We start from the raw sequence: 21,948 nt of genomic DNA, 5'->3' as shown, positions 1-21,948 counted from the left end.
TAGCAAGAGTTAGTAAAAGTGATAGATCTTCATTAACCTCTTAATTGGAGAAAGCAGTGAAGTGAATATTTTACATAGAACTACCCAGAAATGAACAGGATTCTTCATCCATTCATTCAATGGGAACAGAACCTAACATAGTCATCTTATGTCGGGGAGATAGAAAAATGTTTATTCCTAGGCTGTTTCCAACAAGAATTTTTAAATATTAATACACAGTAAGATATGACTTAGAAATACACCCCATTATATAAGTTGTCAAGATTGAATAGGTAAAGCTTTCCCTTTAAAATATGTTCCATTCTTTGTGCACTATTCAAAATTGCATTTCACAGTTCAGATACTATTTGATTACTGGTTTCCTTGCAAATCAATGCAATACATGTTAAGAAAAAACAGGCCTTAAAATAAGCAATTCACACAAATGTGTGTACATGCAACATCTATACGCAGAAGATACCAGACAAGATGATTTACATTTTTTAAATTATAATATTTTTGCAAACTAATGCAGTATATATTGTGATGAATAATAGGTTACAAACAAGCTTCAAGGAATGTAAACATGCCACATCTACACAGCAGGTACCTAGCAGGATGAAAATTGTATCTCACTTACATTACTGATAGATTTTTGTAAAGCTTCACCTAGAAAGTGCCGCTATGAAAAGATCACAGGAATAAAATAACAATTTTCAGAATTCATCAGAATTGGGAAGAAGAAGAAAAGGAAACATAGAAACATTCTATTATTCACTGTTCTTGTTGTATCAGAGTTAATAAATAATAATTGCTTCTGATTTTTGAGCTGAATCTTAAAGAGGTATGTTCAAAGGACTTCAGGCCTTGCCAAAAATTCAAGGAGTCAGCATGGCAAAACACAGCTGTTCTTTTTGGAACATCAATGACTACTGTCACGTCAAGACACTTTCTCTACTATGTTGATATTACATTATATTCCAGGCAGGGCGAAACCTTGGGCAAGTTGCCTTACTCCACACGCCTAATAATAATCCCTCCAAAAAAACAAAACAATAATAAATTGGTCATTTTCAATCTACGACTGTTTGTGGGACATTGCTGTGCGCAATTGGCTGCCGCGTTCGCCCACAAATATACAGTCAATTCACTTTACAGTGTGTTCTGTGAAGCGCTTTGGGACGTCCTCCCGATGTGAAAAGCGCTATATCAAATGCAAGGATTATTATTATTATTATATGTTATCATTCTGGTATCCTGTAGCTCAGTGGTTAGAGGACTCATGTCGCAAGCAGGAAGACGCTGGGTTTGTTTCCTGGCAGGATGAAATGTTGGGCAAGTTTCCTTAATCCACACCCTCTGTTTACCTAGCAGTAAGTAGGAACCCGGTTGTTGGTCGATTAGTGGATCGATTGTTTGTGGGACACTGCTGTGTGTAACTGGCTGCCACATTTCGCCCACAAAATATACAGTTAATTCAATTTACAGTATATTCTGTGAAGCGCTTTGAAACGTATAGAAGACGTGATAAGGCGCTATGTCAAATGCAAGGATTATTATAATTATTATTATCATTAACTATTGGATTGCAGGAAAATGCAGCTAAACTCCAATATTCCCTGGTCAGTTACTTCAGTCTTCAGCTCAAACATTAGATATGGAAATAAATGTTTATTACAGTAATAAACCTACTCGGATACAAGAACAGTTTGCGTACTGTAATATTTGGTAAGCAATGTAATAGAGTAACACTTCCTGTTTTTCTTAAACTATATACATTGATGGGTGGGGGTGGGGATAGGGGGGCGTTGCAGGGAAACATGCTTAACAAGGTAAATGATTTTTCCCATGCATTACCAGCATAAAGTGGTCTCGTTAGGTATGGAAAATTTTAAAAATGAAAGATGAGTCTTTTCACTGCATCAATACATCCCAATTTTTTCGTACAGCCTTTATCATTGTGACATATTCATTTTTCACACCACACATTTCCATGAGCTCTATGTAAGCTTGGCCAATTAATATTGAATAGGCAGTTTTGTGCAGTCAATTTATTGAGCCATGAACTGAGATAAAATCATTATCAAAGAATTTAATTTTTCATTTTTTATATATATTTACTGAAATAATGCTAGTTACAAACCTTAGAATTTAGAAAATAACATTTGTAATGCAACAAATGTAGCATGAATAAATGTATTTGAACTTATTTCAATATGGTCACACATTTTGGGAAATATTAACGTTGTGCTTCAGTGATATACTATACTGGAAGACTTTATTTTGCAATATTCTAGTTTTACTAATTGCTGCTATTTGATTTGGATGTGGTAAGTTGTGAAAACATTTGAGTTATTCTATTGGTTAGATTTAATATTGGTTTTCAGATTCAAGAATGATATGTTTCATTGTTGTAGGTGACTACATGAAGTGCTATTTTTATAAAAAAGACATCAGGCATTTTAAGGCTGTATTATTAATTCACACATATACCATAAACCCACCAGAACATTATTTCATCTATCATTAAGTGGGCGGAAAAGATGGGAAGCGCCAAGTGAATTTCTTTGATCTATAGTCTTCATATTAACATGAACAAACCTTCCCTGCACAATACTGCCATTTTCTTTGAGTAAAATGGATCATCAAAAAAAGGTTATACAGAAACAACCATACCATGTCACGCTTAAAATACCAGAGCTAGTAAAGCAGAGCTAGTTTTTATATCTTTATATCTTACTGCATCTTAAACACCAGAGCTAGTTAAGCAGAGACAGTTTTCTATATCTCATAAATACTGACTATTCTACTTTGTGTACTTTGAAAAGCAGTGCTACTCAATGATAAATTGACCATAATAAATGGCCCATAAAGCATTTTCTGGGTACTCGGCAACTTAGCTCAATGAACACATAAAAGTTTATAAATTTGCCTGATTCAATAGTAAATTATGTACATGTCAATTAAGATTATAATTTTCAAATACATCAATTGCCCCCCCCAATATCTCTATGAAGGATAAATGGCTGTTGACAGCACTGATGAAGCATAACACAACTAAATTATAAACATTTTGAACATCTTTAATAGGCCAAGACCTCTGGGAAAAGCAATAAATATGGGAGTTGTGGGCTATGAAACAGAAGCATTTTTTAACTATTAGGCAAATTATTTTACTTATTCAGACTCTCCATTTGATGTATTGGTTAGTTTATTTTTATCCTTACCTTATATTTTAGCACACTAGAGAAAAAAAACAATCTTGGAAGATTTGAGATCCCACAAATTGTGCTTTTTTAAAAAAAAAACTTGAAGGATATCTGCTTCCATATGTGGGATAAACTGGGCATTCAAATAAGTCCCTTTTTAAAAAAAATTGAATGAACAAGTAATTTATCTGTAGAAGGTAACTTTAAATTCGGATCCTAAAGACTTCACTTCTGTTTCTCATTTAAATTTTCTGTCTTCTTTGGAAGACAGCGATTCACACACATAATTTGATTCATAGCTCTATTACTGCGTTTCGCCCCCAAAATATACAGTCAATTCACTTTACAGTATATTCTGTGAAGCGCTTTGAGATATCTCAAAGACATGATAAGGCATGGTATCAAATGCAAGGATTATTATTATTATAGTAAAGTTATCTGATAACGAACAATGTTCGGTAAAGTAAAAATAGCATATAAATGTGAAAGAATTGCTTCATATCTGAAAAGGCTCACCTGATTCATGAGATCTTCTACCTTCTTCTGCCAGATTACCTTGTCTGCATTAATGTCTTGCTCCTTGAGATGAGAGAGATGCGCTAAAGCAGATCGCGTCTCCTCTGAATGCTGTTTTCCCAATTCTTCACGTAGATTCTCATGCTGCTGCCTAAATGATACACATAACTTATCTTACAAGTGATCAAATACAAATGTATGCATAATTGTATTGTATGAGCACCAATAGCAGGCTGACATTAGTCTAGAAATATTTTGCTCCATTCAAAGTTATCAACCAAACATTTTTCTTGCATAATCAAGAAAAAATATCTGGTTTCAAACTTCAACTTGATTTCTATTTGAATGTCCCACAAACAACTATAAACTGAATGATCAACTTTCTTATTTGGTGGAAGTATTGGCTAGGATAATTCTGATCTGACCATCACAGACAAGGCCATCTCAGACCACTTCCTGATCTCCCTCTCCTCTCACATCACCCTCCCCTCCTCCAAGTTCTCATTTGTGGAGTCCTGTAGCTCAGTGGTTAGAGCATTCACTTTGCAAGTGAGACCCGAGTTCAATTCCAGGCAGGTCAGGGCGAAACCTTGGGCAAGTTTCCTTACTCCACACACCTAATAATAATCCCTCCAAAAAAGAAAAACAATAATTAAATTGGTCATTTTCAATCTACGATTGTTTGTGGGACATTGCTGTGCGCAATTGGCTGCCGCGTTCGCCCACAAATATACAGTCAATTCACTTTACAGTGTGTTCTGTGAAGCGCTTTGGGACGTCCTCCTGACGTGAAAAGTGCTATATCAAATGCAAGGATTATTATTATTATTATCATCTTTATCTGCCCATAAAAAAAGCTTTCCTCCCTCACAATCCTCAATACCCTTGTCCTCTTGAAAACTAGGTCTGTCTCCTCCGCGACCATACCATCCTCCACCAACGCCTCTCCTGCCTCATCCACCTTAGTGGGACCAGACTCGCATGGTTCGAGTCCTACTTAGCAAACTGCCAACAATATATCTCAGCAAATGGTTTTTCCTCCCGTCCCCGCCCTGCAGGGTAATCTAATGCTCCATCCTTGGCCCCCTTCTTTTCCTTATCTACATGCTCCCTCTCAGCGATGTCATCCACAGACATGGGGTAAAACTTCTACATGTATGTGGACGACACCCAAATCTACTTCTCTTCCTCCAGCTGTGACTCCCAATCTGCTGATGTCCTGTCAGCTTGTTTGATGAACATCAAGGCCTGGATGAGCGCAAATTTTCTGTAACTGAATGTCAGTAAGATGGAAGCCATACTCTTTGGCTCCCATGAAAGTCTTCTCTCCTGCGATTCTGAACTCCTCAACCTCCCTGGACTCTCCCTCAGACTTACTGAACCCGTGCGCAACTTAGGCGACAGGTTCGATCCCCAACTTTCATTTTTACCCCACATTCATTCCCTGACCAGGACAGCTTTTTTCCATCTCTGTCACATTGGCGCCGCTGTATGTACCTCACAACGGACACAGCCAAAACCCTTGTCCACACCTTCGTTTAGAATTTAAACAGAGTGATGCAGAACAAACTACCTAGAGAGGCAGTAGAGATGACAGTTCCTGAAATTCTAAAGGGAACTGGAAAGAAGCTTTACAAATGACTCATTCAACGGGTATAAGACAAAGGGGATTGTATTAAACTTTGGGATTCGATATTTGAATGTCAAGGGCCTTTTCCAGTGCAATTCCTACATTCCTAATATAATACTAGCCACAAGTGGCTGCCTTTTTATCTACTACCACTTGACATTGCCTGAAGAGTATTAATTTGCTTAGCGCTACTCCTTCAATAATTTTATTCCACCATAAGCGAGAGGTTCTCGGGTCAGAATTATATGGCATTCCCTCAGAGGTCTTGAGACACAAATTATCTGTTCATTCTATTTCTTCATGGAAAGGATGCTGGCCATTTGGAGAAAATGTCATCTAGCTAGGGTTAGAAAAGTATTCATTCTGTTAGCAACATTTCCAAATTATTTAAGTAATAATAATAATACTAATCCTTGCATTTGATATAGCACTTTTCACGTCTTCTAGACGTCCCAAAGCGTTTCACAGAATATACTGTAAAGTGAATTGACTGTATATTTGTGGGCAAACGCAGCAGCCAATTGCGCACAGCAATGTCCCACGAACAGTCATGGATTGAAAATGACCAATTTATTACTGTTTTTTTTTGGAGGGATTATTATTAGGCTCTGTGTGGAGTAAGGAAACTTGCCCAAGGTTTCGCCCTGCCTGGAATTGAACTCAGGTTTCTCACTTGCAAAGCGAGTGCTCTAACCACTGAGCTACAGGACTCCTATGTCAATAATAAACCCTATGTCAGGAGAATATCCCAAAGTGTTCAGGGGGAATATTGTAAAGTGTAGTGACTGTTTTATGGGCTAACGTAGGCGCCAATTTGCGCACAGCAACGTCCCTTCTACAAACTGCCATGAAGTGAATGACAATTATAAGGTAGGGGCAGTGTTGGCCAGGACATCAGCAGAAACTCCCTTCTCTTTTTGAATAATTCACCTGAACAGGCTAACCTTGCATTTGATATAGCGCTTTTCATGCCTTCTAGATGTCTCAAAGCGCTTCACAGAATATACTGTAAAGTAAATTGACTATATTTATGGGTGAAATGTGGCAGCTAATTGCGCACAGCAGTGTCCCACAAACAGTCGTGGAATGAGTGACCAAATTATTATTGTTTTTTTGAGGGATTATTATCCCTGGAAAAGGGATCCGACAATCGACTAACAACTGGGTTCCTTCTTGCTGCTAGTTAAACAGAGACGTGTGGAGTAAGGAAATTTGTGTAACATTTTGCCCTGCCGGGAATAGAACCCAAGTCTCTCGCTTGCGAGGCGAGTGCTCTAACCACTGAGCTACTGGACTCCGTAAGGTTTAAAGCCTTGGTTTAAAGTCTCATCTGAAGGACTGCACTTCGAACAATGTTGCACGCCCCAAACACTGCATTAGAGAGCCACCTTGGATAATAAGCATCCAGAGTCATTTAAGTAGATCTATCCTTGCAACAACAACAACTACTTGTATTTATATAGCACCCCTCACCCAGGGTAGCATCCCAGAGCACTCACATCCAACAAAGTAAGAAACACGCAACTGAAATTTTTAAACTTGTGTCGGGAACTGAAAACTCAAAGTCCATCATGGGTAACTGTTTTGTGGCATGTTACATAGCCTTTTCCACATTAAAACCATCACCATCTGGCAGATTGGCTTGGAAATAAAACTGTACCTCTAACACTGAGAATTTTGATGTTGCTACAGAAACAAAACAATTTTCTTCTTTGCCACTTAAATTGGTTTAATTAATCCTACGTAACAATGAATATTCAAACAAATATTACATTCTTATGCTAGTTAACTAGCATTAAGGTTGCATTTCTGTAAAACGTTTACATACCTAAGTGTTGCTTTCCATTTTTGTTCCAGATCTTGTTCAAATTTCTTCAGTTGCAGTTTTTCTTCCTCTTTTGCTGTGGTTAGCCTTGCCTCATACTCCTGCCTTTGGTGTTCCAGCTCTCCCTGCAGCACACAAACACATTATTCAGTCCATTATTGCTGTAGCAAGGTCATTGTGTAAGTTGATGCATGGAGAACAAAGAACAATCATCTCAGACATTGTGCCCAACTGGAGTACATTACACAGTGAAAGTTTCTGATCAAAAGCATAAAGCTAATTATAACCCTGAGATTGCCCAATTCTGGTAGCATTGCAGTGTTTCCATGGAAAAAAATAGAACAAAATGTAATTGACTGATTTAATAGAAATTTGCTAACCCAAGTGATTCTTTGTGGGCTGTAAACATCTCCCACACATACACTCTAGAGTCGAGCATATTTCAATGTAAACTACAAATCAATCCTATTAAACTCAATATGTTCCATTACTAAAAGTATTTATGGAGCAACAATCTCCCTCAAAATACACATTGAACGATAACCCCCTGTTTGATCATCAGGAAAACCTATACAAAGCAAAAAAAAAGTACTGCTCATGTCTGAACAAGGAGGGCTCCACCAAAGCTCCTTCAAATTTAATTTCTTGTTCCACTTCTCTTTGATGGTTGCTCATATGTACATTATGAGGATCATATCTTCTTCAATCCCTGTTGTTTTTACCCATTTCATTCTGAAATATGATAAAATAACTTCAGTTTCCTTTCACTTCTAAAATTATACCAAATATTGTGTATTGTTGCTCCATTTAATGGAGTCCATAACTTGGAAAATGGATGCACATCTGACTTGCCTAAATGAAATACAACATTCACTAACTTTCAAATGTGCTACATTCGTGCTCCTTTACCATGGAAGCATTTATATTCCATTTGTCTGTCTTCATCAGTAGACAAGTACTGCATTAAGAACAATGAAATTTTTAAAAAGAGACGTTTTAAAGGAACGAAATTGGGAATCGGGCATGACAAATAAAACTATAGGTAGGCTACTGGTACCTGTGCAGAGGAGAGAGAATCGCTTGTCTCCCTCAATTTGGCCCTAGAATAATCCAGTTCCTTCTGCAGCCTTTCCTGAGCATCTTTCAGGCTGGAAATATGTCCCTCAGCTGATCCTAGGCCTTGTTCACTTTTCTTCACCAGATCTTGTAAACGACACACCTAGCAAAATAGGAGATGTAATTTTCATTTGTTTTCTGAGTGTAGCTTCACAAGAGCAACAAAAAACAGGAATCAGTTGTCACTAAAATCAAAAGGGGCACCTCATTTTAACCCTACTCCTAATAATTTCAGACAACTGCATTGTCTCTACACTAGAACAGAGAAATACTCAATTTCAATGTCATATTCTAGTCATCAGCAATTTTCTGAGTTTAGGTTGGAGTTGGAATATCAGAACATTTTTTAAAAGTTAATCAAGTTTAAGATTAGCAGTATGACTATACTTGCCTCTTGATTGGCTGTATTTAGCTTTGCTGTCAACTCTTCCCGAAGGTTTTCCAGCTGTTGTCTGAGCTGATGTTTTTCTTCCTCCAATTGCAGTCGTTCCTTCTCAAGCTTTTGATCCATTTCCTAGTGGGGGAAAGAAGAGCAAATTTAAATCACCAAGTTAAATCAAGTAATATAAAGGTTGCCACAACTCTGTGACAATGAAATATATTAAAATAACACATATACTTCCAATTCTTGATTTCAAAATTGTTCTTTCAGTTTTCAGGACTTATAATTTCAGTGACTATTTTCTTCCAAGGTATTTTTGTTATTTAAATTAGCAACATCTAGAGTCAAAAATGTCCCACATTAAAATTTCAGTGGGTAAATCCATGATAGGTGTGCAACTGAGACATACACGACACACCCTTTACTTCTTGCCTATTGCATCACCCTCTTCCACCACCCCCCACCGCCCTGTTCATGAGCTCAGTCATGTGAATCTCTTTTGAGATGTCTTCCGCTCATCAAAATGTTATATATGCAAATTATTGTTGTACTTGTCCATAAATTGAACAGGAAATGGACAGGCTGTGCATTGTTTTCAGCTGAGCATTTTATTTCATACTATTAAGTTTTTTTTTACCAAGTTTAAATGTTTTCTGTTATTTAACAGAAACAATAATTGTGGACTTGTATAGCATCTTTTACGTCCAAAGGCAGCTGCAAAGGGCTTCACAGAGTCAAATGGGAGCTCACCTGGGCTCACCTGGGAGAGCGGGAAGTTGAGGAAGGTAGGTGAGAGGGACTCCAGGAATTAAGTTCCAGGGAGCAGGGGTAGAGTGGCTGAATGCTCACCCACTTTGTGCAAATGGCATATATCAATGCTCACAGTAGACACAAAGTACTTGATGGGATATACTGATGACTTGCAAATGAAGCTTAGTATAAATAAATACAAGGCACTGAATGGCGTGGGACCAGAGAGGTCACCTGCGTAACGTGTTAATACTGTAACATCATGACACCTTTAACGAACATTACTTCTGTGATTTAATGCAAGCTGAAAGGTTACTTACTAATGTCAAAAATCAGTGGCAGTGTGTGGAGGATATTGAACTAACAAGAATTACAAGAGTTCAACTTTCAATTGATAGTAGCATTCTATATATATATATATAAATATCATAAATCATTGTGCTGTGCATTGCTAAACATGGAGTATTTAAGAACACACGTAATTACTCCATATTTAGTAATACACCGCACACAATGATTTATGCACATGTAATTTTGGACATTGTGTTTTCTACTGACCGACTGCATTTTTTTTTGTTCTTTTTCGTTTGTTTCATGAAGAGAATCCAGAGCAACTTGGTGTTTTTGGGACAGCTCCGCCACATTCTTCCTGCTGTTCTCTTTTAGAGTTGTTGTTTCATCTTTATGGTTACGCTGCAGATTCAGTATCTCCTTCTCATAATTTCTTTGCTGCATTTCCTTCTCTTCATTGAGATACTAGAAAAAAAAATATTCAATGTTTCTACACTGGAGAAGCCAGCGAAACTAGCTTCAATCTTATCCTATGATTATAAGTGAGAAAGTAAAGCAAAATGTTTTTTGAGCTGGTAACATTATAGAGAATAAAAAAAGCACTTCTTCAATAAAAATGAAATAAATTTGTCTGAAATGTAATGGTCCTTGCTGATCTGCTTTGGGAATCTATTCCCCGATTCATCTGTAATGGATCTTGAAGCTCCCTGGTGCAAAAGACTTAAAATGATGGATCCCTGTGCAGCTGAAAACAAGAATATTAATGATACCTCCTATTAAGCATGGATGTATTTGTGCCACTAAATGACGGATACTTAACAGTAAATACTGTATAGTGTATTAAAAATGCTTTCCCTGCAACATCCTATTTTTTAATAAAAATAAAATATTTATGCCTGAAATTTAATTGCAATAATGAAATCAATGGCTTGTAATGATTCAAATTGTAAATGTCATGACTAAATGTTCTTTTGATATAAATACTGTGCCTACTTGCACTTTCAGCACTTAAAACAAGTGCAATACTAGATGCAATAGTATTTACTAGTAAAGCACCTTATGAGACATTTCAACATGTTTGGCTGCTATAAAAATACAACTTCTTCCATTTTTCTCCTTCAAACTCCAGTCACCATTGTTGGATGACACAAACATTCTTAAAATTCATATTTACAATTCATCTAAAATGTAGTTTTACCTAATCCCATCACTGTCATAACGTTTAGTTTAAAAAAATACATTATTTTCTGAGGGTCACAATAGATTTACATAGAAAAAATAAATCCCCATCCATTCTAATGGGAAGAATATTAGTCGGCATGTAGGACAAGGTCAATGATATTTCAAATGATGCCTTCGGGTCAAACAAGGGGCAACTTTATATGCTTCAAGCTTCACTAGCAGTTCAAACTAGCAGTTCAGTGGAGTCCTGTAGCTCAGTGGTTAGAGCACTCGCTTTGCAAGTGAGAGACCTGAGTTCTATTCCAGGCAGAGGGCGAAACCTTGGGCAAGTTTCTTTACTCCACACGCCTAATAATAATCCCTCCAAAACAAAAAAATAATAAATTGGTCATTTTCAATCTACGACTGTTTGTGGGACATTGCTGTGCGCAATTGGCTGCCGCGTTCGCCCACAAATATACAGTCAATTCACTTTACAGTGTGTTCTGTGAAGCGCTTTGGGACGTCCTCCCGACGTGAAAAGCGCTATATCAAATGCAAGGATTATTATTATTATTAAAACCATTCTGAGCAAATTACGTATTCCTTAGCATGTTGCAACTCAGCTGGCAGTATTGTTCAAGGACATGCAGATTGGCATCCAGTATGCTGCCTTTGGTGAAACAAGTATTAGGCTTAAGAGACCATTTCAACATATATAGACATTGAATTCTGATAACAAATGCGTATTGCATTCCGAAACTCTGATTGTCCACCGCCTTGGGACATCCTCCCGACGTGAAAGGCGCTATACAAATGTAATTTTGTTGTTGTATTGCAGATTATTTCATTACAAGAGTAATTAATATTAATTAGTATATCTTTAAATATAATTAAACATTTATTTTGTATCTTAATGATCATTTTCTTGACCCATGCCATTTTCTATTTATCAACTGGGAATACGGTATCTTCTTAATTTGGCAAGAAATAGGAAGTGGGAAGAAGGAGGCTTCTTTGGAGGAGCAAGCACTGTTACTGTTATAATGTCTCAAATGGTCTCTTAACAAGTCAAGATTTCTATTGTGTCTGAATAAAGTAATCACATTTGAAATTGCCATTTATTGGACCCAAACGTTATTGAATTAGTGTCATATGGCCTAACTTCAAATGACCTATTACAATGGAAATTTAATTGTAAATCTATTACATTACAAATAATCCATTACTATATAAGGTGGTGGTGTAAAACATTGCTGCCATCAATGTTTTGTACAATGTTTCTTCACTTTTAAATTGGTTTTGCATTAAAAACAATTTGGCCTAATTGAGGCCAATTCTCAGCCAGAATAAAAGTCTGAAAGTTTATACCAACAATTAAATCATATTACAGCTCCATTCTTCCTTCCAATCTTCAAAACTAGAAGGCATCATAAAAGTTTACTGTGCCATGTCTATTCAGAAGCCTTAAAAATAATGGATCATATGGTTCAAAATGGTACAATCCAATATACAAAAAAGCACAAAGATATTAGATACATTTTTTATCCATAAACCTCATTTAGACAAAACAAAACTATGATTAGTTTGTAAAAATAAGTCATTAATAATCTCATCCAGAGATTATTCAGGTGATACATTTGAAAACGTAAAATGTCAAACTGTTTTTCATGAATTTTTCTTGGCAAACTTTATGGACAGTTCCATATTTATTATAGTTGTATGAACTATAGTATATTTATTATACATGTATGCATGAAGCTTATGAGAAATTACAAAGACATTTAAAGAAAAACACCTTCTCTAAGGCCAGACGTTGTTGACACTGTCGCTCATCCAAGGTTTGGTTCTTGTTCTGCAAGAGATTTCTCTCCTCTTCAAGATAGGATATTTTCTCTTTCAACCTGTATTGTTCTAACTCCAGCTCCCGAATTGTAGATTCATGGTTCATCTGAGTGGCTTGAAGCGTCCCAATATGACCTAAACACAATACAGTTCAGTATTTGTCCTTTCACAAGCTGAATTAACGTATATCCAGAGTTTTGAAAGTAGGAGGAACAGCAGTTTATATAGAAGTCCTTCGAAAATATTTTCATGTATGTGACAGATAAGGATATGAGACTGAGACGCCGTCCGGCATGGAGGGCGCTATATAAATACAAGTTGTTATTGTTGTTGTTGTTATATGCATTATAAAAGTAAAATTTAGCATACTTTAAAAAATGATAATATTCCAGGATAATCCAAAAAATGGTGGGTGACATTGAGGCTGGTAATCATTCTGTTTTAGGTTTATAAATCACTGTCTTTTGGTGATTTAAGATTTTAACCATTTTAGTTCAGTATTCTACAGGGTATTTTAGATATTGTTTGTGAAGATAGTCATGTGACCAAGTTACAACATACCCCTCACCAGAATAATTGATCATTAATTAGCATGATCACTTGCCTTTACAGGTAATCATCTTATTTTCAATTAAAAAAAGGAACATGTGTAGATGTGTGTATATATATACATAGAGCTATATTAAATTGCCAAAATAATGCTCAAGACTTGCAGTGTAATGTAAAGTGTAACCTCTCCTTCTCCAGAACACGAGTAAAATCTGTTTTGTCATAGTGACCTTGTTAACCAATTTAAAACCAAATATTTCTGTAGAATCAAAACAGCAAAGCCAACAAATGGCAGAACAGTGGAACTGCATTTTTTTCCAAAGAAATAGAGCTCAATTAAAAAAAAGACTTACTTGATTTCAGCAGAAGGTCTGTGCACTGCTGTTGAATACGGTCTCTACTGTTTATCAATTCATCCTCCAACTCATTTTGTTTGACAAGAGCACTACTAGCTTCCTGTTGGCTTTCTTCTAGTTGTTTTTGTAGAATCTGAAGGAATAATAACAACTCTTATGGTCACCCCCCACCTTGCTCGGCAAATTCAGGCCTGCCATACGTCTCTGCCTATCAACAGTGACTGACCTTCTGAAACTCCCCCCACATCACACCAGTCTCGCCCCCTCACCATCCATATTTAAATTCTAACCTAAACATCTACCTCTTTGGCCATCCCCATGGTCATTTCCCCCTCCTTCCTTATTTGGAGTCCAGCACCACCCCCGTGAAGTGTTCAGAAATGTTACCTTTTCTGAAGGGCGCTATATAACTGCAAACTGTTATTGTTCCTGCGAGATTTCTTTAACAGAGATCAGAAGAAAAGATCTTCTCAGACCAAAAGTGCCTAATATTAAACATGTGGTCTTTTTTGAAAACCTGAGTTTTATAAACTACGATGTGCAAATTCCTAGAGTCAGGCTTCTCAGATGAAAATGGAAAATAGATAACCCAATTTAAAAAAAATCTACAGGTCATTTTCTCTGCATCAGCCTGATCCTTGTGAATTCAGAGAAATCGATAAGAATCCATGGCTATAGTAGGTCAAATCAGACTTCAAACCAGATCTGAAGGAGCAGCAAGCAGACAATGACATAAAAGCAAGGAAACGTTGTTAACGCAAAGCAAAACAGCAAAGGATCAGTAAAGTCTTTATTTGGGCCATGCACACGAAACATATGGATTTTCGTACCACTGCATCAGATAAAAATAATTTAAAAAATAACATTTTTCAGTTAAAAAAAAGCAGTTTACTGAGGAGAAATTAAAAAAATTCCTGCACTCAATTAAAATTAAGGACAATAGAGATTAAATGCTGAAAGGCTGGAGGGAGAAACTGTTCTGAAGTTAGGAAGTGTTCAATGATAATTAAGGAATGGAATGCATTTAAAGATATTGCAAATTTGTATCGCACAAGGCTAACACACAAAGTGGAGCTTTGCCATTACAATCAGTGCAAATTATCATGTGAACTAGAAAGGGTTTACAGCTTTTTTTTTTTGAGTCAATTATATTGATTTTAATTCTTACCTGCATGTGACTTTTGGATCTTTCTAATGCATGCTGAAGCTGTTGGCACTGGCTGCTCAACTGATGGGCCTCCTCCTGAGCAATCTTCAAGTCCATCTGCAGCTTCCCCAATTCCTTCTTCAAAGCAGCCTCTTGGGTTTGAAACTCAATTTTTAGTTCCGTGTCCTTCTGCTTCCACAGAAGCAAACTCTCAGAGGACAACTTCTGAGATTGTTTTAAGGCTTCAAGTTCATGTTCATAGAAGGCCTGAGCTTTCCTCAATTTGGCTTCAAATTCATCCACTAGTTTTACTTTCTCAAGTTTAAATTCCTCAATTTTGTTGTTCAGAGCATCCAGTTCAGCCTGGTGTACTTGTTCTAACTTCCCCTTTTCTTTATTTAAAGTATCATACTGATTGTGGTGTGTCCTTAAGAGCTCCTGGATCTCTAGTTTGTGCATTGTCTGCAGGTCTTCAAGAGTTACCTCATTATGCTGCTTAAATTGGAATTCTAACTGCATGAAATGCTGCAACTTTTCCTCAAAGGTTTTTTTCATTTCTTGTATCTCCCTGGACATGACCACTACACCTTGCAAGTGATTGGTTTCCATCCTAAGTTGTGCTTCTTCAACCTTCTGCTTGTAAGCTCCAAATTCTGCAAGCACTTGCTGTTTCACTTTCTCATGCTGTTCCAACGACTCTTCCAGTGACTGAATTCTCTTTCGGACTTCTACTTCCTCACTAATTTTGCTTTTATACTGAAGAATCTTCTCCCTAGTCTCAATAAGAATTTTTTGGATTTCTTCCTCATGAGCTTCTTTAAGTGTCTGGATAGCAACCTCATGTTCATCATTTTTAGTATTTAAAGCGTAGATCACCTACAAAACAAAACCAAATTAATTGTTTCTTTTCTTGAGATTCAAACAGAAATCATACAATCCAGTACTTAACATATCCATGAAGGAACTATGTCAAATCCATTTAAAACAATGACAGATTTAAATCTTTGGTTTTCTCCTTCCACATGATTTAACAGATCGAATACGACAAAGTTGTACATCAGCATTAACTACTCCTCATTTATGCATACTTAAGTACATAATTGACAGGTGAAAGGTTATTCCATTTTATTTGCTAATTCAATGAAACAAAATCTTCATGTCCGCAGCTAGGGTACAAGTTAGGAAGGGATGTGTACCCTAGCTGTGGACGGTAAGATGGTAGCAATGCTCTCACGCATTTCATGCTGAGCTGTGTTGCCCACCGGGAAGCTTGTAGGGAGTTACTGGTACTTCATCTACCTAGTGAGGGCTCAAACCGGCACTTGTCAGATGTTAAATGACTAACAAGTGACTAACTCTTTGAGGGGGGAAACTAAGCAGGGTCTCCTTGGAGCTGAACTGGCTTCAGAGTGACAGGGGTATGGACTTTAATATGGGTAAGAATACGAGCGGCAGAGTTCTAGATCAGTCGTAGGTTGTGGGTGGTGGAGAGACCGTCGAAGAAGGCATTGAAATAGTCTAGGTGGGAGGTAACAAAGGCGCAGACAAGGATTTTGGCTGTGTTGGGGATGAAGTACGGTCGGAGCGGACAATGTGACGGAAGTGGAATCGAGCCAGCCCTCCGTGACGGTTTCAGTAGTCTGGTTCCTAAACCAGACGGGTTCGCAGTATTCCAGGGCACTGTTGATGACAGCACATCCAGCCTGGCTCATCGGCAAGTTATGGAAGGGCAGATCAGTCACTTGGGGCAGGGAAACCCAATGCTGTCCACAAGCATGCTTGCAAATCAACAAAAACAGAATTTTCAGAAAGAAATGGTGAGGTAAAAGAAAAAGTTCATAAATTATGAATGCTCTGATATACCACTTAAGGCAGTCATCTTATCACAAAACTGCAACAGTATTTGTGTAAAATGTGTTTATTGGTTTTGTTTGGATTGAACATGAAAGCTTGAGCGTTTTGCCCACAAAATATACAGGTAATTTTCTTTTGCAGTGTACTCTGTGAAGCGCTTTGAGATGTCTTGAAGGCATGATAAGGCGCTATACCAAATGCAAGGATTATTTTTATAATAACATAGGAAACGGTCTACTTGACTCAATAAATGGAAATCACATTGTAGGCAACTCATGATACAAATATAACACCCTCTTTTCAAAATAGCTATATGATTATCAAATCAACCTCATATTGTTAATTTCACAAACAGAGGTATTGTAATTGTGTCACACCACTACTTCACAACAACATTACTCTTTAACCTCACTGGTTTATTAACGCCTCACTGGTTTATCAAGTTTCTCTGTGGATTTACAAAATTGCCCGATGAAGTGCTAAAGGGAGTAAACTGACCTTACATCTTTCTATTGAGAAAGTCCCAGCATTGAAAGCAATTCAGCTGACATTATTTTTACACAGATTTGAAAACACATTAGTAGAATAAATAAACCTTTTGACCATACCAAAATATTCAGAATTATTAAGACAAGCCTCTAGGAACTTTGAAAAGAGAACATAAGAGCTTTGCTTAAACCAACAAAAATAATGCCAGAATGTGTTTTCTCAATAGCCAATTGTTTATATTTAGCCAAGACACATGCTAGAACTGAACTTTAGATCAGGCAGATAAGAGGTTTGATATGACACACATTGTGACTCATGTACCCAAACAACATAGCTGAAACAACAACTAGCATTTATATAGTGCTCTTCACATAAGAGAATGTCTCGGAAACCTTTACGGTTGCAGGGTTGGACCACAAGCAAGGGAGAAGAGGAGAGGGAGGGGAAGGTGCCCATTGGCACATTTAAAGAGGTAGGTTTTCAAGAGGGATTTAGAGGGGATGAGAGAAAGGGATTGAGATGGGGAATTCCAGAAAATAAGGTAGTGGTTGAAGGTTTGTTCACCGCTGTTGGCGTGGAGGGATCTGATTATGCACAGCGAGCCTGTGTTAGCTGACCGAAGGGGGCGGACAGACGAGTGGATAGGAGCAAGTCAAAAACACAGGGAGGATCTAGTGCGTAAAGAGATTTGTACCCAAGGGTGAGAATCTTGAGGTTGATTTGTTTGGAGTCAGGAGCCAGACGAACCTAGTAAGGATTGCGGTGATGGACGTGAGGAGGTTGGTGTAGTTGAGGACATGGGGCGGAGTTTTGTACCTTGTGGTTGGTGGAACTGGGGAAACCAGTGAGGAATGAGTGTGAGAAATCAAGACAGAAGATGGATGAGGGTTTCCTTGGTATTTTGTGAGTGAGATAAGGGCGGGGGTGGAGGAAATCAATCTTGGCCAGGGACCAAATGTGGTATAAGAATCATATTTGAGGAATGACTCAAACACCAAGGTGGTACATTGAGTTGGTACGTTTGAGAGATAAGAGATAGGCCAGGGAGGTTAAGGAGGTCAGTGCTGGAGATAAGGAAACATTGGCAGGAGCCTAGGAAAAGTGGTAAATATCAAGTTAGATGCATGACAGCATTGACTTTGGAATAGTCTCAGGAAGTAAATTACTTGCGTTTGGCATTCCACCTGCCAAAAGATCTAATCTTCATTCTGGCCTCAACCAAGCATATCATAAAGAACAATAATGCAAACATGAGATTCTATCAAAGAAAGCTGCAAACTGGCATTAACTCACAACTTTAAACATATGCGGCAGCATTAGCCAAATAGCAAATATGCTTCAGTAGATTCAGAAATGCTAAGGAAAAAGATTGTAACTCAGTGTTAGTGCATCAACATACTATAAGTACAGGACCAAGATCAGTTCAACCTACATATTCTCAGGTTCAACTCCAAGGAGTAGCAATAGATCTATATGTAATTATAGGCCTGAACCCACCACCTCACACCTCAGTGGATAAGGTGAATATATTCAAAGATTTTATCACGAAGATTTCAGTAAAGTGTAATTGTTAAGGGTGTAAAATATTCAATACCTGAGACATTTTTTCCTCTCCCAGGATTTTTGTAAAAGCACAATAGTTGGGAATCAACATTTTTATACAATACCCACTTGAACAGTGATAAAAAAGCAACCAGAGGTGCAAACATAGATTTTGTTTTGTAAAGTTGGATCAAAGGTGTGGAGTTTAACCAGATAATGCATAGCTTGTCATTAAGAATACTATCTGGCCAGCTTCTTGTTGTCCATTACCCAGAACCACCGTATCCATTAAGGCTTTGACTTGCAGAGTTAACAGGAGTCAAGTGGAAACCACAGCCACCATGACTGGTCTTCAAAGAGTTGTGCGAAATAAGCCGAGGTACATTCTCATTTATAATAACAACAAATAATAATCCTTGCATTTTATATAGCGCTTTTCACGTCTTCTAGACGTCTCAAAGCGCTTCACAGAATATACTGCAGAATTAATTAACTATATATTTGTGGGCAAAATGCGGAAGCCAATTGCGCACAGCAATGTCCCACAAACAGTCGTGGATTGAAGTGATCAATTTATTATTGTTTTTTTTCTTAAAGGATTATTATCAGGCGTGTGGATTAAGGAAACTTGCCCAAAGTTTCGCCCTGCCAGGAATCGAACCCAGGTCTCTTGCATGCGAGGCGAGTGCTCTAACTACTGAGCTACAGGATTCCACAATGTTAGTACATTTAATGATTGCTTTGTTCTAACTGTAGTTCATTATATTTGAACAGGGTAATGCTAGAGTACATTGCATTATTTGATTTCTAACCTTTAAAATTTTCTAATCCAATGATGTATTGTAAACTGCAAACCAGTCAAACTTTCTACTGTAAAATTCAGTTTTAATCATTTCTGCACTATGTGGTCTGGAAGAAAGTCACTATAATTGGCATTAGTACTAAACAACATAATTCTGATTTGTCAGCATTAAAGACTGAGCACTGTATGTAGTAGTATTTTATAGATTCACACCACATCATTGTTTTAAAACAAGTATGTAGTTATCTTTCATAAGGCAAAATACTGTAGATGCTGGAAATCTGAAATAAAAACAGAAGTCAGCAAGTCAGGCAGCATCTATGGAGAGAGGAAAGTGAGTTAATGTTTCAGGTTGATGACCCTTCATCAGTTCAGAATTGCAGTGCAGATGATATTGACAGACTCACTATCTTGAATACTGGGCCACTCAGTGAGATTCAATGTTGGGTACCAGGTGTGGAATTATGTCCCTGCATGCCTTGAGAGGGGACATCAAAGATATTGATTGGAAGATACAAGGGATATTAGTCCCAATTGTTGATTCTTAATGTTAGCTGGGAGTTGTGGGGGACACCAAGTTTTGCTTGGACTTTGTCCTGTGGGACTGCTCCGAGAAGGGACAAAGGACACTCTGTTCATTCTCAGATCCAGGGCACTGTCTCCAGCAAACCCACCAACATGGTTTATCAGCAGGTCTTGGAGGTGTAGACCAGTCACTGGGGGCATAGTACTCCCATTTAGCTCCTGTTAATCCTGCAAGGTAAAGCCTCAATGGGGTAGGACGGTCATAGGCAACCAGCAGGAAGCTTGCATTCAATGACAAGCTATGCGGTTTTAGCTGGTTAAACCCCAACAACTTCAACAATGCACACCCTGGAGTCCCCAAGCCTTGGCACATGCCAACCTGCATAAGATACTCTCAAAGTTAGACAAGCAAGGTGCACAGAAGAACTCAGTGGAAAAATTGCCAGAGCTACAGTACATCATTGAACAGTACATCATCAATGAACAGTACGTAATCACATAAAGTAGCTCTGGAACTTTAAGGAGAAAATCTAAGTATTCAATGAATCATTTATATCTCTTCTCCCATTTTATTTCTAGTAGATAAGTTTTGAAAAACTGTCATATTTGAAGCATCTCAGTGGTTGAGGAATCTTGTGTGTAAACTGGTGAGCAGCAGTTATAGCCAAGAAGTGCCTGGCTAGACATGTCACTTCGAGATATCCCAGTTTCTCTGAAATTGCAAAAAGTGTCAGCTCTTATTAAGATGCTAACTTCAAGCATAGGAGGAGATTCCAGTAACACATTTGGCAGACCAAATACTGCCAGCTCAACCCTGTTAGTCTTGCTCTAATAATAAACTTGTGAATGTAAATTTAAATGACTCCAAAGTAATCAATAGATGAATTCATAAATAGGTCAAGAGGAAACCCCACCAGATGATCATCATAATTTAATTACTAAAGTTCAATTCATGGAAACCACACTGCCCCTCAAATAGCAAACACTGTATCCCAATCCCAGCCAGCAACCATACCATTGACAAGGCTCTTGCGACAGATGGCTCAGAAACACATTAGCTAATTTCCATCAGGAGTATCAAAAATGTATTGCAAGAGAGAACTCTCAAGCAAGGAATTCCCAAGATCACCTCAGTTTGTTGGAAATCACAAATATAGTCAATTCACTTTATAGTATATTCTGTGAAGCGCTTTGAGACATCTAGAAGGCATGAAAAGTGCTATATCAAATCCAAGGATTATTATTATTATAAAATGATACCATCCCTATGAAGCGCTTCAAGACATTATTCTATGTGAAGAGCTACATAAAAACAAATCGTTGTTGTTGACTAATGGGCCAGAACTAGTTACATTTCTGGTTATATGAAAGCATAGGAAATACTGATTATAATATAATCAAAAGGGATTTTGTTTTATAATATAATCAAAAGAAAATGAGATTATTTAGCTAAGATTAGAGACTGCAAAGGCTAGAGTTATATTCCTTAGGGCAGAAGAGGTGAAGGAATGAGGTATTCAAAGTAATGAAAAGGACTGACATGCTATATGGAGTCTCATAGTGCAGTGGTTAGCGCATTCGCCTCGCAAGCAAGAGGACCTGGGATTGATTCCTTGGTAGGGTGAAACCTTGGGCAAGCTTCCTTACTCAACACGCCTATGTTTACCTAGCAGTAAGTAGGAAGCCGGTTGTTACTCGATTGGCGGATTGCTTTCCTGGGGGTAATAATTCCTTCAACAAAAAAAAATATTGGTCACTCATTCCACAACTGTTTGTGGGACACTGCTGGGCACAATTGGCTGCCACGTCTTGTCGACAAAATACACAGTCAATCAACTTTCCAATATATTATATGAAGCGCTTTGAGACTCCTCTACAATATGATAATGCACTATATCAAATGCAACGAATATTTGTTATTATAATTTCGTGGACACTTCTCTCTGGTAGAGGGATCCATTACAAGGGACATAGCTCTAA

At 37.6% G+C, this 21,948-nt stretch overlaps 1 protein-coding gene across 2 annotated transcripts in view; it reads right to left on the bottom strand.

The window, feature by feature from the left end:
• The window catches only part of fam184ab (family with sequence similarity 184 member Ab), a 53,981-nt gene that overhangs the window by 8,754 nt on the left and 23,279 nt on the right, over positions 1-21,948 (bottom strand). The window contains exons 2-10 of one of the 2 annotated variants that reach the window (XM_042333698.1): positions 14,778-15,632; positions 13,607-13,742; positions 12,658-12,839; positions 9,966-10,163; positions 8,667-8,789; positions 8,217-8,378; positions 7,163-7,284; positions 3,705-3,855; positions 620-661 (exon numbers count right to left, since the gene is read on the bottom strand). In XM_042333698.1, coding sequence (XP_042189632.1) covers positions 620-661; positions 3,705-3,855; positions 7,163-7,284; positions 8,217-8,378; positions 8,667-8,789; positions 9,966-10,163; positions 12,658-12,839; positions 13,607-13,742; positions 14,778-15,632 — 1,971 coding nt within the window. The remainder of the gene's footprint in view (positions 1-619; positions 662-3,704; positions 3,856-7,162; positions 7,285-8,216; positions 8,379-8,666; positions 8,790-9,965; positions 10,164-12,657; positions 12,840-13,606; positions 13,743-14,777; positions 15,633-21,948) is intronic. The other variant, XM_042333697.1, reaches the window with a different exon arrangement.

This window comes from Callorhinchus milii, unplaced genomic scaffold, assembly GCF_018977255.1.
Source record: "Callorhinchus milii isolate IMCB2004 unplaced genomic scaffold, IMCB_Cmil_1.0 Scaffold3, whole genome shotgun sequence".
Taxonomy (NCBI): domain Eukaryota; kingdom Metazoa; phylum Chordata; class Chondrichthyes; order Chimaeriformes; family Callorhinchidae; genus Callorhinchus; species Callorhinchus milii.
The sequence above is the reverse complement of the archived record's forward strand: the minus strand, read 5'-3'. Positions and strand labels throughout refer to the sequence as shown.